Raw genomic sequence first — 27,765 nt, forward strand, 5'->3', positions numbered from 1 at the left:
TCACTGCAACCTCAAACTCCTGGGCTCAAGCAACTCTCCTGCCTCAGCCTCCCGAGTAGCTGGAACTACAGGTGTGTGTGCCACCACACCTGGTAAATTTTTCTATTTTTTGTAGAGTTAGGGTCTCGCTTTTGCTCAGGGTGGTCTCAAAGTCCTGGCCTCAAGTAATCCTCTCACTTCAGCCTCCCGAAGTGTTAGGGCTGCAAGCATGAGCCACCATGCCCAACTTCTATTTCTTTTTTTTATTATTATTATAGCAAACATTTCTTGATAACGGTCCTCCTTTTCAAGATTGTTTTGGCTACATAACAAACATCTGTAGAACATGCCTATCTCTAATTTGATTGGGATTCTTTTTGTATTAAATTACTTCATGGTATTGCTCTAAAATTTTAAACTCTGGGAACACAAAGTCCTGTGTTTTAGTCCTATCCTTCCCGCCCTCTTGTGCCGGTCAGAATTTATTTTTAAAAGGAATCCCATTTCAGAGTTATTTGTGAAGTGAAAAATCTCACTTCCTCCTTAATTTTTAAAATTCCAGTTGATGTCTAGGAATATGGATGTAATGGAATTTTCAGTCTAATGAAGTTGGAATAGGCTTTTTTGGGGAATTGAAACAAGTCTTAATTTTTTGATATTAGGTTTACCACTAAACTTCTCCACCCCTGGCTGTATTTTTTAAACTGTAACTAGCAGACCATTGGGACTTGGTAGAGAAGGAGGTTAGAAGTTTCCTATTTATTCTTTTTTTTTTTTTTTTTTTTTGGAGACAGAGTGTCGCTTTGTTGCCCTGGCTAGAGTGAGTGCCGTGGCGTCAGCCTAGCTCACAGCAACCTCAAACTCCTGGGCTTAAGCGATCCTACTGCCTCAGCCTCCCGAGTAGCTGGGACTACAGGCATGTGCCACCATGCCCGGCTAATTTTTTCTATATATATTTTAGTTGGCCAGATAATTTCTTTCTATTTTTAGTAGAGACGGGGTCTCGCTCTTGCTCAGGCTGGTCTCGAACTCCTGACCTCGAGCGATCCACCTGCCTCGGCCTCCCAGAGTGGTAGGATTACAGGCGTGAGCCACCGCGCCCGGCCTATTCTTAATTTCTCATACTAGACAAGACATTTTAGATTAAAATAATGCTTGTCTTTTAGATATGATACAATTCAAATAGCAAATTTAATATAATTTCTGGTATTTAAATTCTAATTCATTTGCTTTTTAATTACTATTGTAGAAAAACTAAATGTTTCAAATTTTGGGCAGTCTCACTAGCACAGGGAGAGGACAGAGAAGCCTACCCTAAGCTCATAATCCAAAATTATAAAACACACAAGGAAATAAATCTACCATAGATAATGTACAGACACTGCAAACATTGGTCTTAAGTCTCCTAAGGATTTTGGCGGTACAGATAACCAGAGAAAGGCCATAAAATAAGTATTTTCAAGATGATTGAATTATTTTAAGCAGAAATAAAAAACACTAGAAAGTAAAAAAGATACTACCAAAATAGATCAGGATATTCTGCTAAAAATGAAAGTAAAATCATTGATGTTAAAACCTCAATGGACAGGAGAAGTAATGGCATTTAAAGTTAGAAATTGAGATTACCACCTATAGACAGAAAAGGGAAATAAACATTGATGACTGCCTGCTTTGTGACACCAACTGTGCCAGGTTCGTTTATTAATGTTTCTCTCACTTGATTCTCAGAACCACTTTTTGAGGCAGTTTAATAATCCACTTCAAGGATGTTCTTAACCTGCTGTTATCTACAGATAAGGGTAAGAACAGTAGATGAGGCGAGATCAGTGAGGAAAACGAGCTCAGTTTTGAATATCTCAACTTGTAGAGTTTTCTGGGGAATAATCCAGGAGACACAAGCTCTGGAGAGATATCTGGGCTTAAAGTTTTAAGCTGCTTAAATTCCTAAGGTTGTTGGACTTGCAGAATACACCAAAATCTGTTTACTTACAAATACAGCAGTTAAATAAACTGGCCAAAGGGAGCTATAGTTGAAGGGGTGATTCAAGTCTGACGTCTGAAATTTTTTTGTACACATTGACAAATCTGTAGAGACAAAGGTAGAGTAATGGTTGTATAAGACCGAGAGGGGATAATTGATAAATGAAGGGGACAAGTGATGAGAGGATATTAGATTCAGTGCACAGACAGCCACTTATACTGTCATTGTGATTGGATGAAAGGAGATAAGGATGTTGGAGGATACTGGTTATTGGGGATAGGATTGGGGAGGAGATTTGGATGTTCATGATAGGAAGTTGAGGGGTTACTGCTATTTGATGGTTTCCATTTTTGTAATACGTAGGAGGCCTCGTCTGCCGAGAGGAAGGAGGATATGGAGAAGGGGGCTTAAGAGCAGTAGCTTTTTGTGCAAAATTTAACTAGGGAAGCCTGGAAAGATTTCCAAACAGTAAGCATTGAAAGCTTAATTGAGGCGAGAGACCTAGAATTTGTAATACCCATAATGGAGGTTGAATAATTTTTTTTCTCTTGGGTTGCTTTCAATATTTTTGTTTTTATTTTTTGCTATTACAAACCAGGGATATGAAGAAACCACCTGTATATTTGTCATGATACATATATATATATATATATATTTTTTTTTTAATGCATATGCATGTAAGAGTTTCTGTAGGGTTTATACCTTGGAGTGAAATTGTGGTGTCTTTGGGTATTTTTCACCTTTACTAGATTTTGCCAATTTGTTTCCTGATAAGTGACATTGACCACCTTTCCATGTTGGCTGTTATGTTTTATGTTTTATGAAATGCCTGTTTCTGTCTTTCTACATAATTTTCTATTACCTTTTCCTTACTGATGTGTAGGAGTACTTTATATATTTCAGATAGTCATTATTCACTATTTAAGCTTCAAATATAGTTCTGGTTTGGCTTGGCTTTTCACTTTCTGTGTGGAATCTTTTAAAGAACAAAAGTTCTTTTTTTTTTTTTTTTGAAGGCAGGGTCTCGCTCTGTCACCCAGGTATAGCTCACTGCAACCTCACACTCCTGGGCTCAAGCGATCCTCCTGCCTCAGCCTCCCAAAGTGCTGGGGTTATAGGCATGAGCCACCATGCCCAGCCAGAAGTTCTTAGTTTTAATGGAGTTATTCTTTTGTTTTTAGCACTTTTTGTGTCCTGCTTAAGAAATCTTTCTCCATTCAGGGATCAGAAAGATATTTTCTTTTAAAAATTTAAAAGAAATGTTGCTTTTGCAAATCTTCATTCCATCTGGAATTGATTTTTCTGTATGGTAATATAGTAGGTATCAGTTTTATTTTTTTCCCCCTCATGGATAATTAGTTGGCCCAGCACTATTTACTGAATGGTCTATCTTTTTCTCAGTGGCCTGCAGTGCCATCTTTGTCACATCAAATGTTCATATATGTCTGGGTTTATTTGGGATTTTCTTCCATTGGTGAATTTATTATCGACTTTAATCTGTATATTTTTATTATATATCTTTAAAAGATTTTGCTGATTATATGCCATGATGTTGTTTTATATGTAAGTCTTAAACCCTTTAGCAGTCCCCCCCACCCCAATTTCTCCATGCTCTCCACATCCTCCCCCTTCCCCAGACCAAAGCAACTGCTAGTCTACTTTTTGTCTCGATAGATTTTCCTGTTCTGGACATGCATAGGGATGGAATCATAGAATATGTGGTCTTTTGTGACCTGCTTCTTTCACTTAGCATGTTTTCAAGGTTCTTATATGTTATTAGTATACATCAATACTTCATTCCTTTTGTGCTGAATGATATTCCACTGTATGGATATACCACATTGTACTTATCCATTTATCAATTTATGGGCATTTGGGTAGTTTTCACTCTTTGGCTGTAGGTATAAGTTTTTGTGCAAACACGTTTTTGTATTTATACCTTGGACTAGAATTGCTGGATTATATGGTAACTCAATGTTGAACTTTTGAGGAACACCCAGACTATTTTCAGAAGTCAGTTTTGTCATGAATACCCTGAAACATGGATACCCAAGTGATGGCAGGATATCAGTACAATATCCTTTAGACTTTTTATTCCAGAGCTATGGTTTTCCAGCTGTGTCACCACTTGAGAGGCGACTTTGTATCCTTACACGGTCTTAGAAGCCAAATGAATCCCAGAAATTGTTTCGTCTCCTTTGTTTCCTTTCCCCACATAAAATTTATACACTTGATTCAGTTACTATGCTCAGGAAAACAATCAGTAACCCAAAGAACAAGTGTATAAGTATCTGTATTGCAGAAGGTTTTCTCTTTTACAGGTTTATTGAGGTATAGGTGATATATCATACAATTCATTCATTGGTAGTATACAGTTTGGTTTTTAGTAAATTTATGTAGTGTATAACGCTACACTACAGTCCAGATTTAGAACAGTTCCATTACCCCAAAAGGCTTCCTCCTGTCATTTTCTGAAATTATTAATTTGTTTTTTTATTATAGAGATTTTTTTTTTTTTTTTTTTGAGACAGAATCTCACTGTTGCCTTGGGTATAGTGCCATTGCGTCAACCTAGCTCACGGCAACCTCAAACTCCTGGGCTCAAGCGATCCTCCTGCCTCAGCCTCCCGAGTAGCTGGGACTACAGGCATGCGCCACCATGCCTGGCTAATTTTTCTCTCTCTATGTATATTTTTTAGCTGTCCATATAATTTCTTTCTATTTTTAGTAGAGACGGGGTCTCGCTCTTGCTCAGGCTGGTCTCGAACTCCTGAGCTAAAACAATCCGCCTGCCTTGGCCTCCCAGAGTGCTAGGATTACAGGCGTGAGCCACCGTGCCTGGCCTAACATTGCTTTTTTAAAACATGAATCATTAGAGACAGAATTTGTTGGTTGCAAGCATCAAAAAACATCTCTGGCTGACTTAAGGAAAACCATAATTTGTTGGAAGAATATGAGGTAGCTCATAGAATGACTGGGACACGGAAGAACTGGGAATAGAGCAAGTCAAGGATGTAGGCATTGCTACCTTATCTAAATTCTTCCTTTAGAATTTAATATGCCTTTTTTATTTCCTCTTTCTACTTTGCTTAAGATTCAGAGTTATAGGGGAGAGAAGTCTGTTGGTATAGTTAGGTCTCATGCCCTACCTGAGCTAGGAAAGAGTGAGACACTTTAGATTTCATCAAAACTGTACGCAGTGGGGAGGATATAATTCCTCAAAGAAAACTGGGTACAATTTGGGCAGGTGAGTGGATCCTAGGCAGCCAAGCCCGTAGGCGGCTTCCATCTTCTGTAAAATTAACCAACAGATTTCCAATTAAATAGACCCTTAATTTATTAATATATACTAGTAATATCAGTACTTTGATACTTATGTAATCTTTATTTTTCTTTGTAGACAATGCGAAGACACAGAAATGAAGTGACAGTTGAACTACGGAAGGTAAGAGTGATTTGCATTCAGAGAAAAGTAATTAGAAGACTTTTGTGATGTTAAAATGCTATATAACTTGAATAATGAAAATACCGTGCCAAATTAGTGGTCATCCCTAAAACCACACATTATTAAATAGTTTATAATGGTCTATATTCATAGTAACTTTCATTTGTTGAGGTTCTAGACACTATGTGAAGTACGTTATCATCATTGAAATTCTTGTAACATCTGATGAAGGTTAGATACTTTTTCCTTAATATCTTCTTTCTGTGGGCTGTGTACAGAACAGAATTCCTCTCCCTTTCCCCATGTAAAAGTTACGTACCTGTTAAAGGTATTTTAGAAAAATAAATGAAAGTAGAAAAACCTTGTATCTTGCCAATTGAGTGTAACTGCTGTTAAAATTTATTATATTTTCTTCCATTATTTTTGGAGTTACCTTCATCAGATTGTGTTTTTATTTGAAATGAATATTTAAATTGCCAATCAAGAAAATGCACATAATGAATTCTCTTTCTATATATGTACATCTAAAAAAATAGATTTGAAGTTTATTTCAAATTGTAGTGTTTATCTTAGATCCTTTTCCTGACCTAATTTACTCCTAAATATCCTTCTTATGTCAGATTATATCTTGAAACTTTCCAGTTTTAGAGAGAAGGAAGGTCTTGATTCTGAAAGTATACCCTCTCTTATAGTCACTAGAACTAAATAAACCTGTGCATTTAGTTTTTAATTTAATAATTATTTAATATGCACTTTGTATCATATACTGGCTAGGTAGCTCTTCAAATCTCTATTTTTACAAAGTACTAATATTGTTTGCCAGAAGCTCATATTTAACTGTGTTCACAAGATCTTCATCAGAAATTCACTTAGTATTCAACCAAGCATCACTATTTGAGCTACTGTTTCATGGAGTTGAACATTATATAAATAACCACATAACTAAATATATCTTTACAAGTTGTGAATAATGTTATGGAGGGAAAATAGCCATAAAAATGAACCAAGTGAGTTTTTTTTTTTTTAACAAGATGTTCAAAGGTGATTTGTCTAAAGAAACAACATTTAAGCTGAAACTTGAAAGATAAATTGGAATTAACTTATTTTTCCTAAATGTTTGTGTAATCAGGTTTTGAATTTTTACCCATTAATGTCATGTTCATTGGTGTAGTAGTATTATTTAGTTCCTGAAATCCATTCTCCTGTACCCCTTCCCCCCCATTTTTTACTAATTTTAAAAATACTTGCTAATTTAAGTGTCCTATCAACTCTTTAACTCCTTTATGGACACAATAGTATTTTGATAATCATATTTGCAAGTTCTTTCAGATCCTTGGGTCATTTGGACCAAAGAATGAACTAAGCCTTAGCTTAATAAAGTAAAGAGAACTCCTTGCCAGTCTTAACACTTTAGACTTAACTTCTTTTTCTGTTTTAACGTTTTATTGACATACACATACAAAAAAGTCCACACATTTTAAGTGTACAGCTTGATGAATTTTTATAAAGAGAATACCCGTACCCCAGGCCCCCTTCTTAGGCATTGCCTTGCTCCAAAGGTAACCATTATCCTGATTTCTAACATCGTAGATTATTTCGCATATTTGGACTTTATATAGATAGATAGAACAGTATGTCACCTTTTTTGTCTGGTTTTTCATTCATCAAGTAGAGATTATTCTCTTTAATAGAGGCAATAGGAATAAAATTGGAATTAAGTAATTACTCATTTATTGTCATCTGTTAACATTATATCATCTGTCCCCAGTCATGAGCCTTTACTTTTTGTTTAGTTTTCATGTTTGCAATTCAGCTTTGAAACTTTTGTTTTAATTTTGGTATTATTCAGAATCCTCCCCTGTTTTAAGCTTTTGAGACTTGTGGTCCCCAACTCCCCTGTTAGGAACCAGGCTGCACAGCAGGAGGTGAGCAGCGAGTGAGTGAAGCTTCATCTGTATTTACAGCTGCTCCCTATAGCTCACATCACTGTATAAGCTCTGCCTCCTGTCAGATCAGCAGCAGCATTAGATTCTCATAGGAGCACAAACCCTGCTGTAAACTGCATATGCAAGGGATCTGGGTTGTGTGCTCCTTATGAGAATCCAATGCCTGACGATCTGAGGTGGAGCTGAGGTGGTGATGTTAGCACTGGGGAGTGGCTGCAAATACAGATTATCATTAGCAGAGAGGTTTGACTGCACGATAAATGTAATGCTCTTGAATCATGCCAAAATCATCCCCCACCTGGTCCGTGGAAAAACTGTCTTCCATGAAACTGGTCCCTGGTGCCAAAAAGGTTGGGGACTGCTGTTTTAGACCTTCTAATTTGCTGATAAATCTAAGCTATTAATTTATATTTGTATTTGGTTGTTTGATCCTCCTTCTGTTGTGTTCCCTTCTGACTTAATTTATAGAACTAAAAATTGTTGCTTGTCAGAGCACATCTTTTTAAATATCTACCTTTGTTACCTTAGAGACTTCTTTTCTGTCTTTTTTCTGGATAATATTATTCCCTTTCCAATTACTGTGATTAGATTCCTGAAAATCCTTATAGTAGGACTGAAAATAAAATTAATTAAAGAAATCTCAAGCAATTTCTTATTTCACATTTAAGAATCCCCCAAGTAAGCAGTGGAAAATGAAACCCTTCCTGAAAAAAGGACTAAAGTTCAGGTAAAGCTTAGTTGATTTTGATGTGATTCTACAGAGATATATAGAGCTCCTCAAGAGAAGATTCTTCCAGTTTTTATGGTCAGAGTGCCTGTCTCTGATTCCAGCCTTGCTATCTCTATTGCTCCATTGAGGGAAGAATCAGGGTATTGTTACTTACTGACATTGAGATTCTTGGAAATACAAGAAGAGGGAGTTAGTCACCGGAGTTCATTGATGAGCTCTACTGTTTGAGAAATTGAACTAGTGGATGTCATCCACTGATTGGTAACTTACTCCACCCCATGGAAGTTGCTTTGACTATTTCATTTTCTATTAGAATGTGAGCTTCTAAAGTGAAAGTAATAACCATATCCACCATCCACCCCCTCCCAACAATTAATTCCCAAGTGTCTCCCCCAATCCATCTCAAAATACCTAACTGAATTCTGGGTATGTAGTTGGTATTCATTAAATGCTATTATTCAAGAATTAAAAATTAGAATCTCTTAAAATTTATATTTAAATCAGTAATTGAAGTTTTAAGAAAAATACTTTAGATATAGCCAGTGCTACTCAAAAGTCCTGGTCTGTGACAAGTTAGGAAGCTTGTGCACAAATATAAAACGAGGCACTGCTTCCTTTATCAAGAAAGTCTTTCTGACACAAACAAATGGAAAGATATCCTATGTTCATGGATTGGAAGAATTAATATTGTTAAAATGTTCATACTGCCCAGTGTGATGTATAGATTCAGTGTAATCCCTATTAAACTTCCAATGACATTTAGAAAAAACATCCTAAAATTTGTATGGAACCACAAAAGACCCCAAATAGCCAAAGCAATCTTAAGCAAAAGAACAAAGACAGAGGTATCACACTACCTCATTTGAAAATCATGTGCAAAGCTGCAGTAATCAAAACAGCATGGTACTGACATAAAAACAGACACATAGACCAATGGAATAGAATAGAAAGCCTAGAAATAAATCCACACATTTATGGTCAGTTGATTTTTGACAAGGGTCCCAAGAACACACAATGAGGGAAAGGACACTCCTTTCAACAGTGTTGGGAAAACTGGCTATCCACATGTAGAAAGAAGAATGAGACTAAATTCTTGTCTCATACGATATACAAAAATCAACTCAAAATAGATTAAAGACTTAAACATAAGACCTGAAATTGTAAGACAGTTAGAGGAAAACATAGGGAGCCAGGTGCAGTGGCATGCCTTTATGTAATCCCAGTAACTCGGGAGGCTGAGGCAGGAGGATTACTTGAGGCCAGGAGTTCGAGTCCAGCCTGGACAACACAATGAGACCCTGTCTCTGGAAAAAAAAAAAAAAAAAGAAAAGAAAAGAAAACACAGATGGGGGCACACTCCATGACATTGGTCTGGCCAGTGATTTTCTCAAAAGCACAGGCAACAAAACCAAAAATAGACAAGTGAGATTACATCAATTTAAAAGCTTCGGTACAGCAAAGGAAAAAACATGGTGAAGATGAAGAGACCACCTACAGAAGATACTTGCAAACCTTGCATCTGATAAGGGGTTATTATTAAGTAAGGAATTTAAACAACTCAATAGCAAGAAAACAACTGGATTTAAAAATGGGCAAAGGACCTGAATAAACATCCTCAGAAGAAAACATACAAATGACCAACAGGTATATGAAAAAATATTCAATATCATAAATCATCAGGGAAATCAATATCTCACACCTGTTAGAATGGCTCTTGTCAAAATGATGAAAGGTAAGTATTGGTGAGGATGTGGAGAAAAGGAAATCCTTGTACACTATTGTTGGAAATGTAACTTAGTACAGCCATTATGGAAAACAGGATGGAGGGTTCTCAAAAAATTTAAAGTAGAGCCATTATGATCCAGCAATTCTACTACTGTGTATATATCCAAAGGCGATTAAATCAGTCTATTGAAGAGATATTTGCACTCCCATGTACATTGCAGCGTTATTCATAATAGCCAAGATGTGGTATCAACCCAGATATTCACCAACAGATGAAGGGATAAAGAAAATGTGGCATATATGCACAAGGAATACTATTCAGCCTTGAAAAAGAGGGATATCCTGTCTTTTATGACAACCTGGATGAACCCAAAGGACATTATGTTAACTGAAATAAGCCAGGCAAAGAAGACAAATACCATAGGATCTCACTTAGATGTGGAATCTAAAAAATTGAGCTCATAGAAGTAGAGAGTAGGACGGTGGTTACCAGGGGCTGGGGGCAGGAGAGAGTTGCGGAGATGTTGATGAAAGTATGCAGAATTTCATTTATATAGGAGGAATAAGTTCAAGAGATCTGTTGCACATGGTTATTAACTATAGTTAATAAAAATATATTGTATCCCTGAAAATTGCTAAGAGTAGATTTTAAGTGTTTTCATCACAAAAAAATGATACGGGGGTAATTTATATGTTAATTAGCTTGTAACCATTCTACAATGTATACATATTTCAAAACATGTTTTACACAATGAAGTAATACAATTTTTATGTCAACTTAAATTTTTTTTTAAAGTAAGTCTTTCTGCAGAAATAAATATTTGAATTAAACGTTGTGCTTAGTTTCACAGTTGATTTACATTCTGGCACAAGCTCCTTGTCTTATAGCAGACCTGTAACGACGTAGTTTTAGGATCATACTTTGAATAACACTGATACCAATCCATCAAAATTGAGGATGAGATCTAGTTATTAATATGTACTGTTTACCTGGCCTGTGACTCCTTTTGTGTGAACTCTTATTTTACCTCCTTGCTCTCTTCCTTTCCTATTTAGTTAGGCCTTTATGCATTGACACTTTCATAGACACCTATACTTGTGTTTTATATTACATTATAGACAGAGTTACATAGGAATTAGGTAACTCATCTAAAGTCACAAGCTAATAAATGGCAGAGCTCTTAACCATTATGCTATAATGTTTCTCTAAATAAATATTTGTTGAGTGAGTAGTGCTTCATAAGTTGAGAATCAGTCCAAAACCTGTTACTGATATTTTCAACTTTGGCACATTATATTAAACTGGATATAAATATCTCTTGATGATTGATCAGTCAGATAGGCCATAAGGCTTTTATTGTCATTATATCTGGAGGTGAAGCATGTTTAAGTTCTTACATAAAAAAAAACCCACCATACTGCCGCACTTGGCTGATCAGATTCAGTACTTGTTTTAGTTAATTGTTTAAAATATTTCTCTTTTTTAGGCCAGGCGAGGTGGCTCACGCCTGTAATCCTAGCACTCTGAAAGCCCGAGGCGGGAGGATTGCTCGAGGTCAGGAGTTCAAGACCAGCCTGAGCAAGAGGGAGACCCCATCTCTACTAAAAATAGAAAGAAATGATTTGGACAGCTAAAGATATGTACAGAACAAAATTGGCCGGGCATGGTGGCACATGCCTGTAGTCCCAGCTACTTGGGAGGCTGAGGCAGAAGGATTGCTTAAGCCCAGGAGTTTGACATTGCTGTGTGCTAGGCTGACACCATGGCTCTCTAGCCAGGGCAAAAGAGCAAGACTCTGTCTCAAAAAAAATAAAATATTTCTTTTTAAAAATATTCTAAATTCCCCCATATTAACAAGCCAAGAAGAAAAAAACTCATATGATCATATCAATTGGTGTAAGAAAAGCATTTGATGAAATCTAACACTCATTTCTGATAAATACTATCAACAAGTTAGGAATAGAGGGGAATTACCTCATCTTGATAAAGAGTACTGCAAAAACCCCACAGCTAACATTGTACATAATGGTGAAAGACTGAGTGCTTTCCCCCTCAGATTTGGGAGCAAAGCAGCGATGTCCATTTTCACTGTTCATGTTCATTACAGTGCTGGAAGTTCTAGCCAGTGCCATAAGTCAAAAAAAAAAGAAATAAAACGTATATAGTTTGAAATGGAAGAAATACACTGTCCTCATTTGCAGATAACATGAGTGTCTATGTAGAACATCCCAAGGAATCTATAAAAACGCTTGTAGAACTAACAAGTGAGTTCAACAAGGTCACAGAATAAAGAAACGCAAAAATCTATCACATTTGTGTATACTAACAATGAATATGCAGAAACCAAAATTTAAAAGACAATGCCATTTTTAGTCCCTCCAAAGAAAATAAAATACTTCAGTATGCATTAACAAAACATGTACAGGATTTGTGTACTAAATATTACAAAATACTGATGAAAGATATCAAACAAGACTTTAGTAAATGGAGAGACGTGCACTGTGGTCATGGATTGGAAGCCTTCTTTAAATTTTTATTTATTTATTTATTTTTGAGACAGAGTCTTGCTCTGTTGCCCAGGCTAGAATACCGTGGCATCAGCCTTGCTCACAGCAACCTCAAACTCCTGTGCTCAAGCAATCCTTCTGCCTCAGCCTCCAGAGTAGCTGGGACTACAGGCATGTGCCACCATGCCCAGCTAAAGTTTTCTATGTATATTTTTAGTTGTCCATATAATTTCTTTCTATTTTTAGTAGAGCCGGGGTCTCGCTCTTGCTCAGGCTGGTAGAAGCCTTGACATAATAAATATGTCAGTTCTCCCTAAATTGATTATTGGTTTAATGCATTTCCTATTGAAATCCCACCAAGGTTTTTTGTAGATATAGACAAACTTACTTTAAAATGTATATGGAAAGGCGCAGGCATCTAGAATAGTGAAAGCAGTCTTGACAAGGAAGAATAAGATAGAAGGAATTATTTCATCCACTATGAAAGCTTATAGTATATAGCTATAGTAATCATTACTGTGTGGTATTGGCAGAAGGAAAGATGCATGGAGGATCAATGGAACAGAAGATAGAATCCAGAAATAGACCCACAGATTCACCCAACTAATTTTTGGTAAAGGTCCAAAATCAATTCAATGGAGGAAGGATAGCTTTTTCAACAAATGTTGCTAGAGCAATTGGACATTCATAGACAAAAATAGAACCTCAACCTAAAGCTCACACCTTATGCAAAAATACAAAATGTATCATAGACTTAAATGTAAAGCACAAAACTATAAAACTTTTAGGAAAAAACTTGGGAAAAACTCTTTAGGATCTCGGACCAAGCAAAGAGTTCTTAGATTGGCCAGGCACGGTGGCTCACGCCTGTAATCCTAGCACTCTGGGAGGCCGAGGCGGGCGGATTGTTTGAACTCAGGAGTTCGAGACCAGCCTGAGCAAGAGCAAAACCCCATCTCTACTAAAAACAGAAAGAAATTATATGGACAGCCAAAAATATATATAGAAAAATTAGCTGGGCCTGGTGGCTCATGCCTGTAGTCCCAGCTACTTGGGAGGCTGAAGCAGGAGGATCACTTGAGCCCAGGAGTTTGAGGTTGCTGTGAGCAAGGCTGACTCCACGGCACTCTAGCCTGGGCAACAGAGTGAAACTCTTGTCTCAAAAAAAAAACACACACACACACACACACACACACACAAAACAAAGAGTTCTTAGACTTGACCACCAAAGTCTAATCCATAAAAGGACAAACTGATAAATTGGATTAAAAGATTTTGGTCTGTGAAAGCCCATGTGAAGAGGATGAAAAGACAAGCTAGATACTGGAAGAACATATTTGTAAACCACATATCCAATGAAGTACTAGTATCCAGCGTATATAATGAACTCCCCAAATTTAAGAGTAAGAGCTGGGTGTGGTGGTACCTGCCTTTAGTCACAGCTATTCAGGAGGCTGAGGCAGGAAGATCACTTAACCTAGGAGTTGGAGGCTGTAGTGTGCAATGATTGTGCCTGTGAGTAGCCCCTGCACTCCAGCTAAGGCAGCATAGCAAGATTCTTAACTCTTTAAAAAAAAAAACAAAAAAACTCAATGGTAAAAAAAAAAAAATCCATTTAGAAAAGGGCAAAAGGTATGAAGAATCTTTTCATTGAAGGGGATATATAGGTAGCATACAAAAAGATGTTCAACGTCATTAGTCATCAGGGAAATAGAGATTAAAACCCACTACACATCTATCAGAACAGCTGAGATAGATAATAGTGGCAACACCAAATACTGCTAAGGATGTGGAGAAACTGGACCACTCATATGTTGCTGGTAGAAGTGTAAAATGGTACAATCAGTCTGGAAAACAGTTTGACAGTTTCTTGTCTCAACCAACCTCTGTGTGACCCAGCATTTACACTCCTGGGCCTTTATCTCGAAGGAATGAAAACTCGTATAAAACCTGTACATGCTTGTTGATATAGGAACTTTATTTGTAATAGCCAAAACCTAGAAACAACCCAGATATCCTTTAATGGGTAAATTGACAAACTGGTATGTCTATAGTATGTACGATGAAATATTACTCATCAGTAAAAAGGAACAAAATATTGATAAAAACAGCAGTTTGTATGAATGTCCAGGAAATTATGCTCAGCCAAAAAATCCTATCACAAAAAAGTTAAATAGTGTATGATTCCATTTATATAACATTTTTGAAATGATAAAATTTTAAAAATGGAAGACAGATTAGTGGTTGCCAGGGGCTTAGATATAGGGACAGGGAGGTGAAAAGGAGGCAATTTTGCTTATAAAGTGCAGCAGGAGAGAGCATCTTGTGTCTTTGGAACTGTTCAGCATCTTGATGATGGTGTTGGATATATGAATCTATATAGGTGATAAAATTGTATAGAAGTTAATACACACACTTGTAAAATGGGAAATCTGAATAAGAATAGTGGATTGTATCAATGTCAGTGTCCCAATTGCGGTATTATACTATAGTTTTGCAAAGTGTTACCATTGGAGGAACCCAGGCAAGGGGTACAAGGAATCTCTCTATTATTTTGTACAACTGCATGTGGATCTCCAATTATCTCAATAAAAATTTATAAGTTACAAAGAATTAAAGCCTAAATTAGTATCAAAAAAAAAAAAAACACAGCCATTTGATAAGATCAATTAATGATCCTGTAGGAAAAAAAAATTGTTAGGTTGTCAATTCTTACCTGATTGATGAACCAGTAGTGTTATTTTAGAAAAATAAACTTTTTAAAACCACTCTGAGGAGAGTGCCTAAAATACAAATATACAAAACTTGCGAGTGAATATCCATGTAACTACCCAGCAGTAATGTCATTTCATAAATATTAATATTGAGGGGAAGATCTATCTTTTGAGCATTTTTTTCCTACCTCTTTAGAAGCATTTAGATACAACCAGAGTTGGGCTACTTCTAAAAAAAAACAAGCAGTAGAATATATTTAAGAAAATAGTTTCTGTAGCCACTACTTGGGTTCAAATATTAATTCTAATATTTCCTAATTACACAATTTAATTTAGCCAGAGTTCTCTGTGTCCCTGTTTACTCTTCAGGAAAGTAAAGATTTTTATTTCACAAGAACTAAAACTAGATGAGGATTTAAGACAATGAAGGTATTGTTGGATAAAAACAGATTGTATTACTTACTTCAGGTTTGAGATGGGGGCGCCAATAAATAATGTAATTATCCTTTTCATAATATTTATAAGAAGTGACTGCTGACTTGTTGCACAAACTTAAGTTTAGAATTGGAAGCCATTTTTTCAAGATGGAAAGAGGAAATTGGGAATGGAAAAGAAGTACTTTATGTAGAAATTAATGACATATAGAAACTCTAATAATAGTAGATTGGGTCATAAGAAATCTCTCATAGTTAACCTTTTTGATCTACAAAGTGGCAATTGTATGTGGTTCAACCTAATAGAAAACAGAAGATCTAAAAAAGGATTAGATAAACACATATATACAGGGATACTAGATTAATAATGATTTTTAAAGGAACTTAAAAGTGTCTAATCTGTATGTATGTTTAAGGATTGGTAAGTCTTAAAACTAGACTAGTTCCCCATAAGCCCTGAGCTTCCCTCCCATTTAAGAAAAGGAAGGTACACTTTTGTGGGTGCTGAATTTATTGTAATGCAGCCTTCAGGAAGGTAAAAGTCTCCAGGGCATCAAGTGAAGAGATAGTTTAAGTTAGTGGTTTTGATGAGGCCTCCTTTAATGATTAGTCAAATCACCGGAAACCTGCCCAGGGATTATCTTTCCTTGGCTTCTACATATTTTTGTTAAGAGTGAAGTAGGGTTCTTGTGCCCTAGATGTTTTGGTCTGTGTTAGGATCTTTTTCATTTAAATACAGGGCTTGTTACATAATGTTTGTTAAAAGAAACAGTTTACTAAGAAAGAAGCTATAATAGCTCCAAACTAGTATATGCCTAATAACATATGTCCAAATATATAATGTAAAAATTGGCAAAATTAGAAGTAGAAATTTGTCAAAGACATAATCATTATGGGAGACTTTCTTAGTAATGAATAGATTAAACACAATAATTAATAGGAGACAGAAATGTAATAACTTTAACTGATAAACATGTAAAACCATATACATATTTGGAAACTGGTTTTGTGATAGTATAAGCTATAGTTTCCAGACTGTACTCTGAGGCACCATCGGGCTCCACAGTGAACTCAAAGGGATATTCTAAATTTTGAGAGAAATACGGTGACATCTTTCAGATACCACAGAACTATTAGATTAAGAGGCAGTTCACAGTTTGAACATTAAATCACACTGTATTCCTTTTAATCAGTTTTTATTTGAGTGAAATAATTTTTCTTTCAATGTTTATGTTTTTCTTTTCTTTTTTCCAAATGACTGTTAAGTTGTTTAGACCTACCTACTTGATAAAAGAAACTTAGATATTTCCTTTGGCCTACACTATAGAATGAGAAAGTTTGGGGACCTCTGGTATAAAGCAAATGTCAGCTAATTTCAGCATGTTGTACAGACTATGTTCTCTAACCACAATGTAATTAAATTAGAAACCAGTGAATAAGACAGTTACAAAAACCTCATAGTAGTTGAGATTATAAAAGTTGTAAAGTATTTTCAAATACAGCGAGCATCAAAGAAATCCTAATGGAAAGTAGGAATACCTAAAATGAATGGTAGGAAAAATGTTATATATCAGAACCTGTAGAATGCAGTTAAAGTGTTACTTCCTGGAGAAATTTATAGCAAGGTGAGAGAAGAAAGAAAGAAATAATACTAGGAATTTTAAAAGGTATATTAATATAAGTATAGCATAAATTTTAAAACATATAGCTAGTTTTTGCTGCATAATAAATTACTCCAAAACTAAGTAGCTTAAAACAATATCCATTTTATTCCACTAACAATTCTGTGGGTTGGCAGAATAGTTTTCCTGGCCTAGGCCAGTTCAGCTGCTTTCTGCTGGGCTCCCTTATTGTCTCTGGTCAGCTGGTGGGTTGATTCATGACCAGATATTCTAGGATGGTTTCATGTAAATGTCTGGCTGTTGGCTGGGGACCTTGGTTGTGTTCCACATAGCCTCACCCCCCACTGGCTCAGTGTTGTTCACATGATGGTTTCAGAAAAAGAGCAGCAAGAGAGGACCTGCCCTGATGTGTAAGCACTTTTCAAGTTGCTTAATGTCCGGTTGCCAGAGCAAGTGACACATGGCACAGCCGTGCCTACAATCAGTACAGGACTGGGCTACTACACAGAGACATGGAATTGGGAAGGGGAATTACTGCCATTTTTATAAACAGTCTACTATGATTTGAATATGAGCAACTGTATCCAATATATTTGAAGACTTAGGTGAAGTGGGCAGTTTCCTAGTGGAAAAAATATTATCCAGCTGACACAAGGAGATATGAAAAACCTGAATAGCTCTAAAAACAATTAATATCAGTAGGTAAAAATTTAACCTTTCTCACCCCTCCTACAAAAGAAAAGGTAGCCTTACAGGTGGAATTCCAGCAGACATTGAAGAAACAGATAATTTCAGCTTTATTAAATTATTTCCGGGAAGGTAGAGGGAATGCTTCTCAGCTCATTTTATGAAGCCAGCAATAGCATGACCCCAAGAACCAGACCAAGACAGTCTGAGAAAAGATGCTTACCAGCAAGTTTCACTTAGGGTATAGGGGAAGAAAAATCCTAAATAAAAAATAAGCAAATCAAGTTCAGCAGTGAATACTTTAAAAACAAATTCCAAGAAAGATTTATCCCAGGACTTGCAAGGATAGTTTAATGTTAGAAAATCAATTTACCATATTTAAAGATGAAAGGGGAAAATTATATGTTCATTTCTGTAGATGCAAAGAAGCACAATTTGGTAAAATTAAGTACTATGACTTAAGAAGAAAAAAAAATAGCAAATTAGTAATAGAAAGGAGTTACCTTACCAGATAAAGGATACCTTTACCAAAAAAAGAGAGCACACATTTATATAATGACAAAATAGAGGTCTGTGTATATAGGCAGCTTTAGTTGTATTTATGCTTTATATTACTTCTGTGCCTATAAATACCTGGGGGAGGAGTAAGATTCCTAAAAGGCCTTTGGAAGCTTGATTGTTCAGGCTCTGGAAAAGGTAAAGGAAACAGAATGAAAATAGAATGGAATCAGGGTCAGAATCATTTGGGCAAGTGGAGCTAATCTGTCAGTAAACTTTCTTAAAACTTTTTAAGTGGATTAAATCCAAGAAATGTTAAAGATTACCATATTATATAATAGATTCTAAAACTATATTACAAACCACAGAGTATAATACATAGATTTTAAATTATTTGAAACAATTTTAAATTTGTAGTTTGAAATATAAAGTTGTACAAATAGTATAAAACATATCATATACTCTTCAGTCAGCACCCAGGTTCCTTGATAGTTAGTATTTTTCCATATTTGCCTTCTTCTCTTTAATTTATATCTATATATAAATATATATATTTCTTGAACCAGTTAAGCTGCAAGCATCATACACCATTACCCTTAATACATCAGTTCATATTTCATAAAAACACTTTTCCATGTAACTACAGTGCATTTATCAAATTAGGTAAAATTCTACCATTTAATCCATAGACCCAACTCAGATTTTGCACATTCCTCCCAGTAATGTCCTTTGTAAATCCAAGATCAGACATTTTATTTGTCTTGTTTCTTCAGTCACCTTCAGTCTAGAACTGTTCCTCAGTCTTTATCTTCCATGACTACATTTTTCAAGAGTATAGGCCTGATTTTTCTAGATTGACAGATTTGGGTTTGACTTTTCTCAGGTTATTCATTTATTTAAGTTTGGAATACCCCAGAAGTGATATTGTTTCATCAGTGCCCCAGACCAGGAAGGACACAGTGTTGGTTTGTCCTTTATTGGTGGTGATACCTTTTGTTACTCGGTCAAGAATGTTGTCTGCTAAGTTTTCTGACTGTTAAATTAATAAGTATTTGTGGGAAGCCACTTGAGACTATATAAAATATCAGTTCATGGGTTTGAATATTTGTAAGATGCTTTAATTTAAAAATAATATAGAATTGGTTAAGTAGTTACTAAAGAAGTGTGCTGTAAATGGAAGTTAGTAAACTACTAATGATTAGTGTATGTATACACATCAGTTTGTTTAAACATGTTTGCTTTTATACACAGCACAAAAACTGGTGTCATGCAGAAAAGCATATTTCTCTCTATATATCTGAATCTTATTTAATCTGAATTTTAACATCAATATTAATGCCTCTTCAGTAACTTTCTGTTATAATCACTTTCGTAAATATTATATTGAACACTAGAAGTATACCCTTTGAAATTTTAAATTGAAAAGGATATTAGAAATCATTACATCTTTTGATATAATTTGTTTTGATTAATTCTATAGACAAATTAAAAATCTAGAGAAAATTGGTTATTTACATATTATGTGAAATGTCATGGGTTACCATTACAAACAATTGAAGTCCCATAAAATGTAGAAATATATTTGTTAGTAGAGAATTCTTGTTTGTAAAAGCCAAATAGCAAGAGTTTAAATCTGAGAATATGGCAAGTAGGTGGCATTTATGTTAATGATAACCCACTCCCCACACCCGTAGCAAGCATGTACAAACCTTCACATTTGAGCATTGAGCTCTTCCCATTAATCTGGCTTCTTAATAAATTGCTTCAGGTAACCATTAGCAATTAAGTACATGAAAGGTAGCGTACTAGTTGAAATATATTTGTTAGATCTTTAAATTAATATTGTATCTCCAAATTTAAATCTTTACTAAAGACCAGGAGTCACAGTGTTGGTCAAAACAGTTGGTGCTTAATGAATAGCGTGTGTGTGTGTGTGTGTGTGTGTGTGTGTGAGAGAGAGAGAGAGAGAGAGAAAGCTGAACCGTAAGCCAGTTAATTTTATTATCAAAGCCAGAGTGTAGCCTTGTCATTGGTTTGCAATATGCACATTTAATTCATATTATTTTTATGTATTATTTCACAATTGCCTAATAAATTTGAAATAATTTTAATGGGTTTTTCATTAACAGCAGCCTTTGTGACTTCTTAAGCATTTATTGATTGCCTTTCAGAACAAAAGAGATGAGCACTTACTGAAAAAGAGAAATGTTCCCCAAGAAGAAAGTTTAGAAGACTCAGATGTTGATGCTGATTTTAAAGCAGTAAGTTACCTTGTTTTTATAAAGTCTCTTTAAAATGATTTTTATAATAACTGGGAGAACTTCATTTTTAATATGACTGATTTTATAATGATAATTACGGTATTTTAACTTTAGCAGATACACTGTTTAATGTAGTTTTGCTAATAAACTCTGCTGAATTACCTTTTTTTCTTTTTAAGCAAAATGTAACACTAGAAGCTATATTACAGGTATGTTATTAATTTAATATTCTCATTTTGAAGTGTTTTGAAATTGATTTTTTTTTAATTTCTGAAATTTACATTTGGTATTACAGAATGCCACAAGTGATAACCCAGTGGTCCAGTTGAGTGCTGTTCAGGCAGCAAGGTAAATACTAGGTTGTCCAGAGAGAGCATTGTGTCATACCTCACATGTATTAGCTGATAGTCTAGAAGCAGTTCATTGTTATTTCTGTTGATAGTTTGAAAATTATAGCAATTAATTTCTTATATTCCTTTTTCTAGAAAACTATTATCCAGCGACAGAAACCCACCAATTGATGACCTAATAAAATCTGGGATTTTACCAATTCTAGTCAAATGTCTAGAAAGGGATGATAAGTAAGTATGAATTTGACTCCTGTTTACTTTTTGTCAGTTAACTTAAACTTTAGGATTGTTATTTAACCAGTAGGTTCAGTTTGGTTTTGCACGTATGGTGTTTTTCAATTGTCTTACATTTTTATGTAATTTTCTTATTCTGTGATCAAATTCAGCAGTCCCAAAGTGCTTCTCTTTTTAGTTTCTGAAGTATGTATATATTTTCTAGGAAATATTCAGTTCTTGTTTATTGCCTATTCTAACTTATCTTAAATATTGAGTCTTTATTAGGATTTTTTATTAGTAATATTTTAAAACAACCCAAATAGTATTTGAGTCACTCTTTACTTATGAGTCTATATATAGATTAACCTCATGACTGAGTCAACATGAATGGTTTCCAGCACTAAGTGGCTCTTTCTTTCCCTGGGAATATTCCAGCTGATCACTGATCCTCTGTATAATCTTTAAAAGAACTCCAGCTATGATTAGATGTCCAACATACGGTTTTTATTTGTGGTAAATTAAGAATAAGGGGACAAGTCATACTTATCTAGAATAAAAGGGGGAAGACATTGCTGGGTGGTATCTTCTGAGGAACTGGCCCTGTTTCCATTTGTGTTTAGAGGTATCTCAGTGCCATGTCTTACCTTCATCAATTTGAATTAACTGGAGAGAATATTAAGTTTGAATTCCAAAATACTTTAAAACAAATGCTATTTTTGCACTTAAGACCATTTAGACTGAAACTTGGATATTTTGCTAAATGTTGTCCAAGGAATTTTCAGTTGACTAGATAAGAATAGTGGTATATAAATGTTGCCACTAAGGTTTTTAGTATTTAAAAATACCTTCTGCTTTCATTGTGTGCCACAACACTCCTTCCCACCCCCCTGCAGGCTTTTAACACTTTTTAAAATACTATCATGTGTATTTTCTATAACAACATTTATTTAAGTGAAAGTAAGTTTTATTTTAGTTGTTTAAAAAATAAATTCTATCTACCTCCACTTTTAGGGACCCCATTTTGTTCTTGGTCTGCTTCTTTTTTTTCTTCTCCTTCTTCTTTTTTTTCCTTTTCTTTCCACCCTTTGGCACAGACTCATTTGTGTGGGTGTGTCTCTGAAACATAGCATATATACAGAAAAATATACTAAAATATATACAGCTTAATGAATAATTATAAAACACAGACCTCTGTAACCACCACTCAAAGCAAAAATAGAAAATTGTCAGTGATTTGGATCTAATTATATGGATTTGTCATGGGAAGTTGTGTTATAGTGTTAAAGATCATAGACTTTGGAGCCAGACAGACCCTGGTTTAAATCCAGGATTTGCTGCTGATGAAAACCCAAGTGGCTTTTGAACCTCAGATACCTCATCTGTAAAATTAGGTGGTGGGACAGGCACGGTGACTAATGCCTGTGATCCCAGACTTTGAGAGGCTGAGGTGGGAGAATCACTTGCGGCCAGGAGTTCAAGACCAGTCTGAGCAAATACCAAGGACCCCATCTCTACAAAAAATTAAAAGATTAGCCATGTTTGGTGATGCATGCCTGTAGTCCCAGCTATTTGGGAGGCTGAGGTGGGTGGATTGCTTGAGCCCAGGAGCTCAAGGTTTCAGTGAGCTGGGATTGCACTACTGCACCACACCCTGGGTGACAGAGTGAGGACCTGTCTCTTAAAAAAAAAAATTAGGAGGTGGTAAGGAATGGAAATAAGGTATACAAAACATTATATACAATACCATGCTTAAAATAAATGTTCATTTATTATTTACTTACTGCACTCATTTATTTTTTCTGTATCTTCTGTTATTCTCTTTTTTTCACATGACATCTTAGAAAACTTTCCCTGGCTTTGTAATTTTATTTTTTACATATACCCATTTTCTTAATTAAGGCCTCCATTGCCAGTATTTTGCCAGACCAGTTAACCAGCTTAATAACTCTTTGTCTTTCGTATCTGGGACAACATATAACATCTATAATCTTTGATCTTATTGTCCTTTTACTTCTCCTCTGCTTCTGATACCTTCTTATTTCCTTCTGCCACCTTCTTATTTCCTTCTGCCAGAATTCATCACATACAAGGAGACTTCAAAGAGTTCATGGAAAAATGGAATTAAAAGATAAAAATAAAAAATACAAATTTTATTTCTTAACATATGCTCCATTAAGGTCCAGACACTTTTGTAAGTAATGATAAGCAGCCATTTAGTCCACCCCTAAAGTACTGAGGGTCCTGCGAATTTTTCCATGTCAATGCAGTCATCTTTACATTATTAACTAAAGAAAAATGAATGCTCTTTACATATTTTTTAAAGATCAGGAAACAAAAAGAAGTTAGTAGGAGCCAAATCAGGACTGTAAGATGGATGCCTAATGATTTCCCATCAAAACTTTCACAAAATTGCCCTTCTTTGATGAGAGGAATGAAGAGGAGCATTGTTGTGGTGGCGAATGACTCTTTGGTGAAGCTTTTCCAGGCATTTTTCTACTAAAGCTCTGACTAACTTTCTCAAAATACTCTCATAATCAGATGTTATCATTCTTTGGCCTTCCAGAAAGTCAACAAGCAAAATACTTTGAGCGTCCAAAAAAACTGTTACCATGACCTTTGCTCTTGACCAGTCTGCTTTTGCTTTGACTGGACCATGTCCACCTCTTGGTAGCCATTGCCTTGGTTGTGCGTTGTCTTCAAGGTCATAGTGGGAAAGCCATGTTTTATCTCCTGTTAAAATTCTTCAAAGAAATGCTTCAGGGTCTTCATCCTCTTGTTTAAAATTTCTATTGAAAGCTATATACTCTTGTGTGTAGCTGATCTGGGTGCAACAGTTTTGGCACCCATCAAGCATAAAGTTTGCTCAACTTTAATTTTTCAGTCAGAATTGCATAAGCTGAACCAGTTGGGATGTCTGTAGTGTTGGCTGTTGTTTATGCTGTTAATTGTTTGTCTTCAATTAGAGCATGAACAAGACTAATTTTTCCTTGTAAATTGGTATGGATGGTCTGCCTCTGCAGGCTTCATCTTCAACATTGTCCTGTCCCTTCTTAAAATGAGTTATCCATTTGTAAACTATTGATTTCTTAGGACAGTGTTCCTATAAACTTTTCATAAAGCACCAGTGATTTCATTATTCTACCCAAGCTTCACCATAAATTTGATGTTTGTTCTTGCTTCAATTTTAGCAGAATTCATGTTGCTCCTTAGGGGCTCTTTTCACACAGTTGTCATATCTTTCTTAGGGCTTTAAACTAGATCCTGTTCAGCCATGTTACAACAAATTAATAGGAGTTTATTTTGGTGCAAACAAATTGAAATCCATGCATACTTTTTCATAATATACATTTTCCGTGAAAATAAGTCTCTCCTTGTAGTTCTTATCTGCTCTTCCATTTTCTCATCTGTTCTATCTTTTTAACCTGTAGAGCATATTTCCATCCTCAGTGTTTGCTGTATCTCTGAATTTATTCTCCTTAAAACCTTTTCCTTCTTGGATCTGTCTAACCTTTTGATACTAACAACCTCAGTTTTTTTCCTCCAATGTTTATAGACTTTTCTTTTAATTCCCTAAGATTTGGCTAATTTTAGTTTTTTCTGACTACACCTCTCCTACTTTGATATTCTACTTAAGGGAATTTTTTTTCTTTCAACTATGTATCCTAACTTAATTTTGATAATTCCCTTTTAACAGGTCTCTCCTACATCAGCCTTCAGCCTTTTTTTATCCATTCTGCTTACTTTTGACTCCAACATTATTTTTTTTTTTTTTTTTACTTTCTCTTTCAATAGTCCCCTATACTTAGTATGTCTGTAGAATAAATTCCAAGTTCTGGAGCCTAAAATTTGAGACACACTCCATACTCTCGCCTCCCAACACACACGCACACACTCCCTCCCCCCCATTATACCTTTACATATCTTCTTAGCTTTAGCTCTTTTGATCTATTCCTCGTCATCCATACACGTCATGATCATTCCACCTTTGATACCTTTTTATTTCCAGCTGTCAGTGCCTTTTTTTTTTTTTTTTAAATCTATCTTTGGAAAGGTAGTTCAGTTTTCACTTTCTTTGGGAGGTCTTCCATCACTATTCCAAAATATAATGATCTGATCTTTTCAGCAAAATTACATAGCCTTGTAATATCTCCATTATGTAAAGAAGATGGTACCGTGGAGTCAGATGGGATCCCAGCTGTAAGACCAGCTTAGAGGCTGTGGCAGTGATTTCAGGTGAAATGATGAGGGCCTCAGCTCACACAATGGTATTAAGGGTGATTCCGTAAATGTAAGAAATATTTAAAAGGTAAAATTGACATTACTTAGTGATTAGATGTGGTGTCAAGGGAAATAATGACTGGCTAAATGTTGCAATGCCAGTGGACATAAAGCAGCAGGTTTATAGTGATTGGCTTTGGGAGCCTGTGAGATTTTCAGGTAGAGATAGCCAGCAGGCAGTTGGGTATAACACAGTGAAATCCAAGGACAAAGTAAGGAATAGTCATATAGGTCCATAATTCATAAGTTTAAGTGGTAGTTACTTGTCTAAAAAGATTTTTTTAATTGTTTTTTTACAGTCCTTCATTACAGTTTGAAGCTGCTTGGGCGTTAACTAATATAGCATCAGGAACATCTGCACAGACTCAAGCTGTTGTACAGTCTAGTAAGTAAATTAATTCCTTACCCTTTGAACTATTCTTTTAAATGATGACAAGGAAGTAGAGTTTTGTAGTAAAGACTGAATTTTATCTTGTAACACTTTTTAAATGGTAAATTTTATAAGTTGCTTTGAATGATTGATGTATTTTCTGTAGCTATCATTAAATAATTTTAACTGTGGTTACTAAAAGGAGAGCAGGGGCTGGGCATGGTGGTGGCTCATGCCTGTAATCCTAGCACTCTGGGAGGTCGAGGCAGGAGGATCGCTTGAGGTCAGGAGTTTGAGACCAGCCTGAGCAAGAGCGAGACCCTGTCTCTACTAAAAATACAAAGAAATTATATGGACAACTAAAATTATATATAGAAAAAATTAGCTGGGCATGGGCGCATGCTTGTAGTCCCAGCTACTCAGGAGGCTGAGGCAGGAGGATTGCTTGAGCCCAGGGGTTTGAGGTTGCTGTGAGCTAGGCTGACGCTACGGCACTCTAGCCCAAGCAACAGAGTGAGACTCTGTCTCAAAAAAAATTAATAAATAAAAGGAGAGTAGGGTTTTACCTTTTGGGGTAGAGACCATCCTCTAGTAACAGGAATTTAAATTTCTCTTTCTAATATCTTAAAGATGCTAAGTCACTTCTGCCTTTTAGCTTATATATATTTTTTAAATTTTACTTACCTCAAGATGGGTTAATACTATTGGTATGTTGACTGAAACTGACATAAGCTGTTTGAGAAAATACTAGATATCGCAAGTACATTGTTTCTTCCAATGTGGGACACTTAGCTGACTTTAGGTGGTAATGAAGATGATTTTAAGTTGTATATGATATAGCAGTAAGTTACCTTGAATCATGTGGTAAGAATACTATTCTCTGTCAGTTCTTTTCCAGATATTTCAATAAGAAATGTCAAGGAGAAAGTTTCCAATTAGGTGTTAGTTGTAACAAAAAGGAAACAGGTTTTAGACTGGGGCTTTCAGTAGAAACTAGGGAGTACAATTGAATAAAAATTTTTTATTTTCATTGTTTATTTCTTGGTTATCTTTTGTTTGTGGTAAGTGATCCTGGTCTTCTATTTACAAGAGTGCCAAAATCAGTTAAAAATATGAGTCAAAATATGAGTCTGTTGAAGCCATCATATGTTGCTGGCGGGACTATAAAATGGTACCACCACTTTGGAAAACAGTTTCTCAAAAGGTTAAACATAGAGTTATCATATGACCCAGGAGTTCTACTCCTCACAGATGTTCACAACAGCGTTCTTCATACATAACCCCAAAGTCCGTTAACTGATAAGTGGCTAAACAAAATGTGGTATGCAGTGGAATACTATACAGTAATAAAAAGAATGAAGTACTGATACCTGTTACAACATGGATGAACCTCAAAAACATGTTAAGTGAAAGTAGCCAGACACAAAAAAATACATACAATATTACTTCATTGGTATTAGATGTCCAAAATAGGCAAATCTGTAAAGAGAGAAAGCAGATATTTAATGGTTGCCTAGGGCTGGGGGAGCTTGGGAACAAATGCTATATTTGTTCACATTTCTAGTGAACTATAATTGGGCAGCTGCAATATGCCAGGCTCTGTGTATTTTATCAGCTTATTTAGGCTGAAATCTATTAACTTCAACATTTGGCCAGTATAAATGTTAATTTTTCTTTATTACAGATGCAGTACCTCTTTTTCTGAGACTTCTTCATTCACCACATCAAAATGTTTGTGAACAGGCAGTATGGGCTTTGGGAAACATTATAGGTAAGTTGCATTTAGGTTTGAAAAGATGCCAATTAAGAATCTAAATTAACTTTTTTCCTACATTGGCATAGCCATTACGCACTATGTTTCCTCTGAACTTAATGTGTAGGTTGACTGTCTTCTTGCCTCTTAAATGCTAACTTAAACGATACCTCTTTGAAAAGGATATGCAATTTTCTATCAACATTGGTAGGTTAAATTTGTGTTCCCCAAATCAAAATTTGGAGAAACAAGAACACTTGATGCCTTT

The 27,765-nt window shown here is 35.4% G+C and overlaps 1 protein-coding gene across 2 annotated transcripts in view; it reads left to right on the forward strand.

The window, feature by feature from the left end:
* The window catches only part of KPNA3 (karyopherin subunit alpha 3), a 69,597-nt gene that overhangs the window by 19,434 nt on the left and 22,398 nt on the right, over positions 1-27,765 (forward strand). For both annotated transcript variants that reach the window (XM_069467272.1, XM_069467273.1), the window contains exons 2-8: positions 5,361-5,405; positions 20,441-20,530; positions 20,710-20,739; positions 20,826-20,878; positions 21,016-21,111; positions 25,674-25,759; positions 27,429-27,515. In XM_069467272.1, the coding sequence (XP_069323373.1) occupies positions 5,361-5,405; positions 20,441-20,530; positions 20,710-20,739; positions 20,826-20,878; positions 21,016-21,111; positions 25,674-25,759; positions 27,429-27,515 (487 nt within the window). The remainder of the gene's footprint in view (positions 1-5,360; positions 5,406-20,440; positions 20,531-20,709; positions 20,740-20,825; positions 20,879-21,015; positions 21,112-25,673; positions 25,760-27,428; positions 27,516-27,765) is intronic.

The sequence above is a fragment of the Eulemur rufifrons genome, chromosome 4, assembly GCF_041146395.1.
Source record: "Eulemur rufifrons isolate Redbay chromosome 4, OSU_ERuf_1, whole genome shotgun sequence".
NCBI classification, from domain to species: Eukaryota; Metazoa; Chordata; class Mammalia; order Primates; family Lemuridae; genus Eulemur; species Eulemur rufifrons.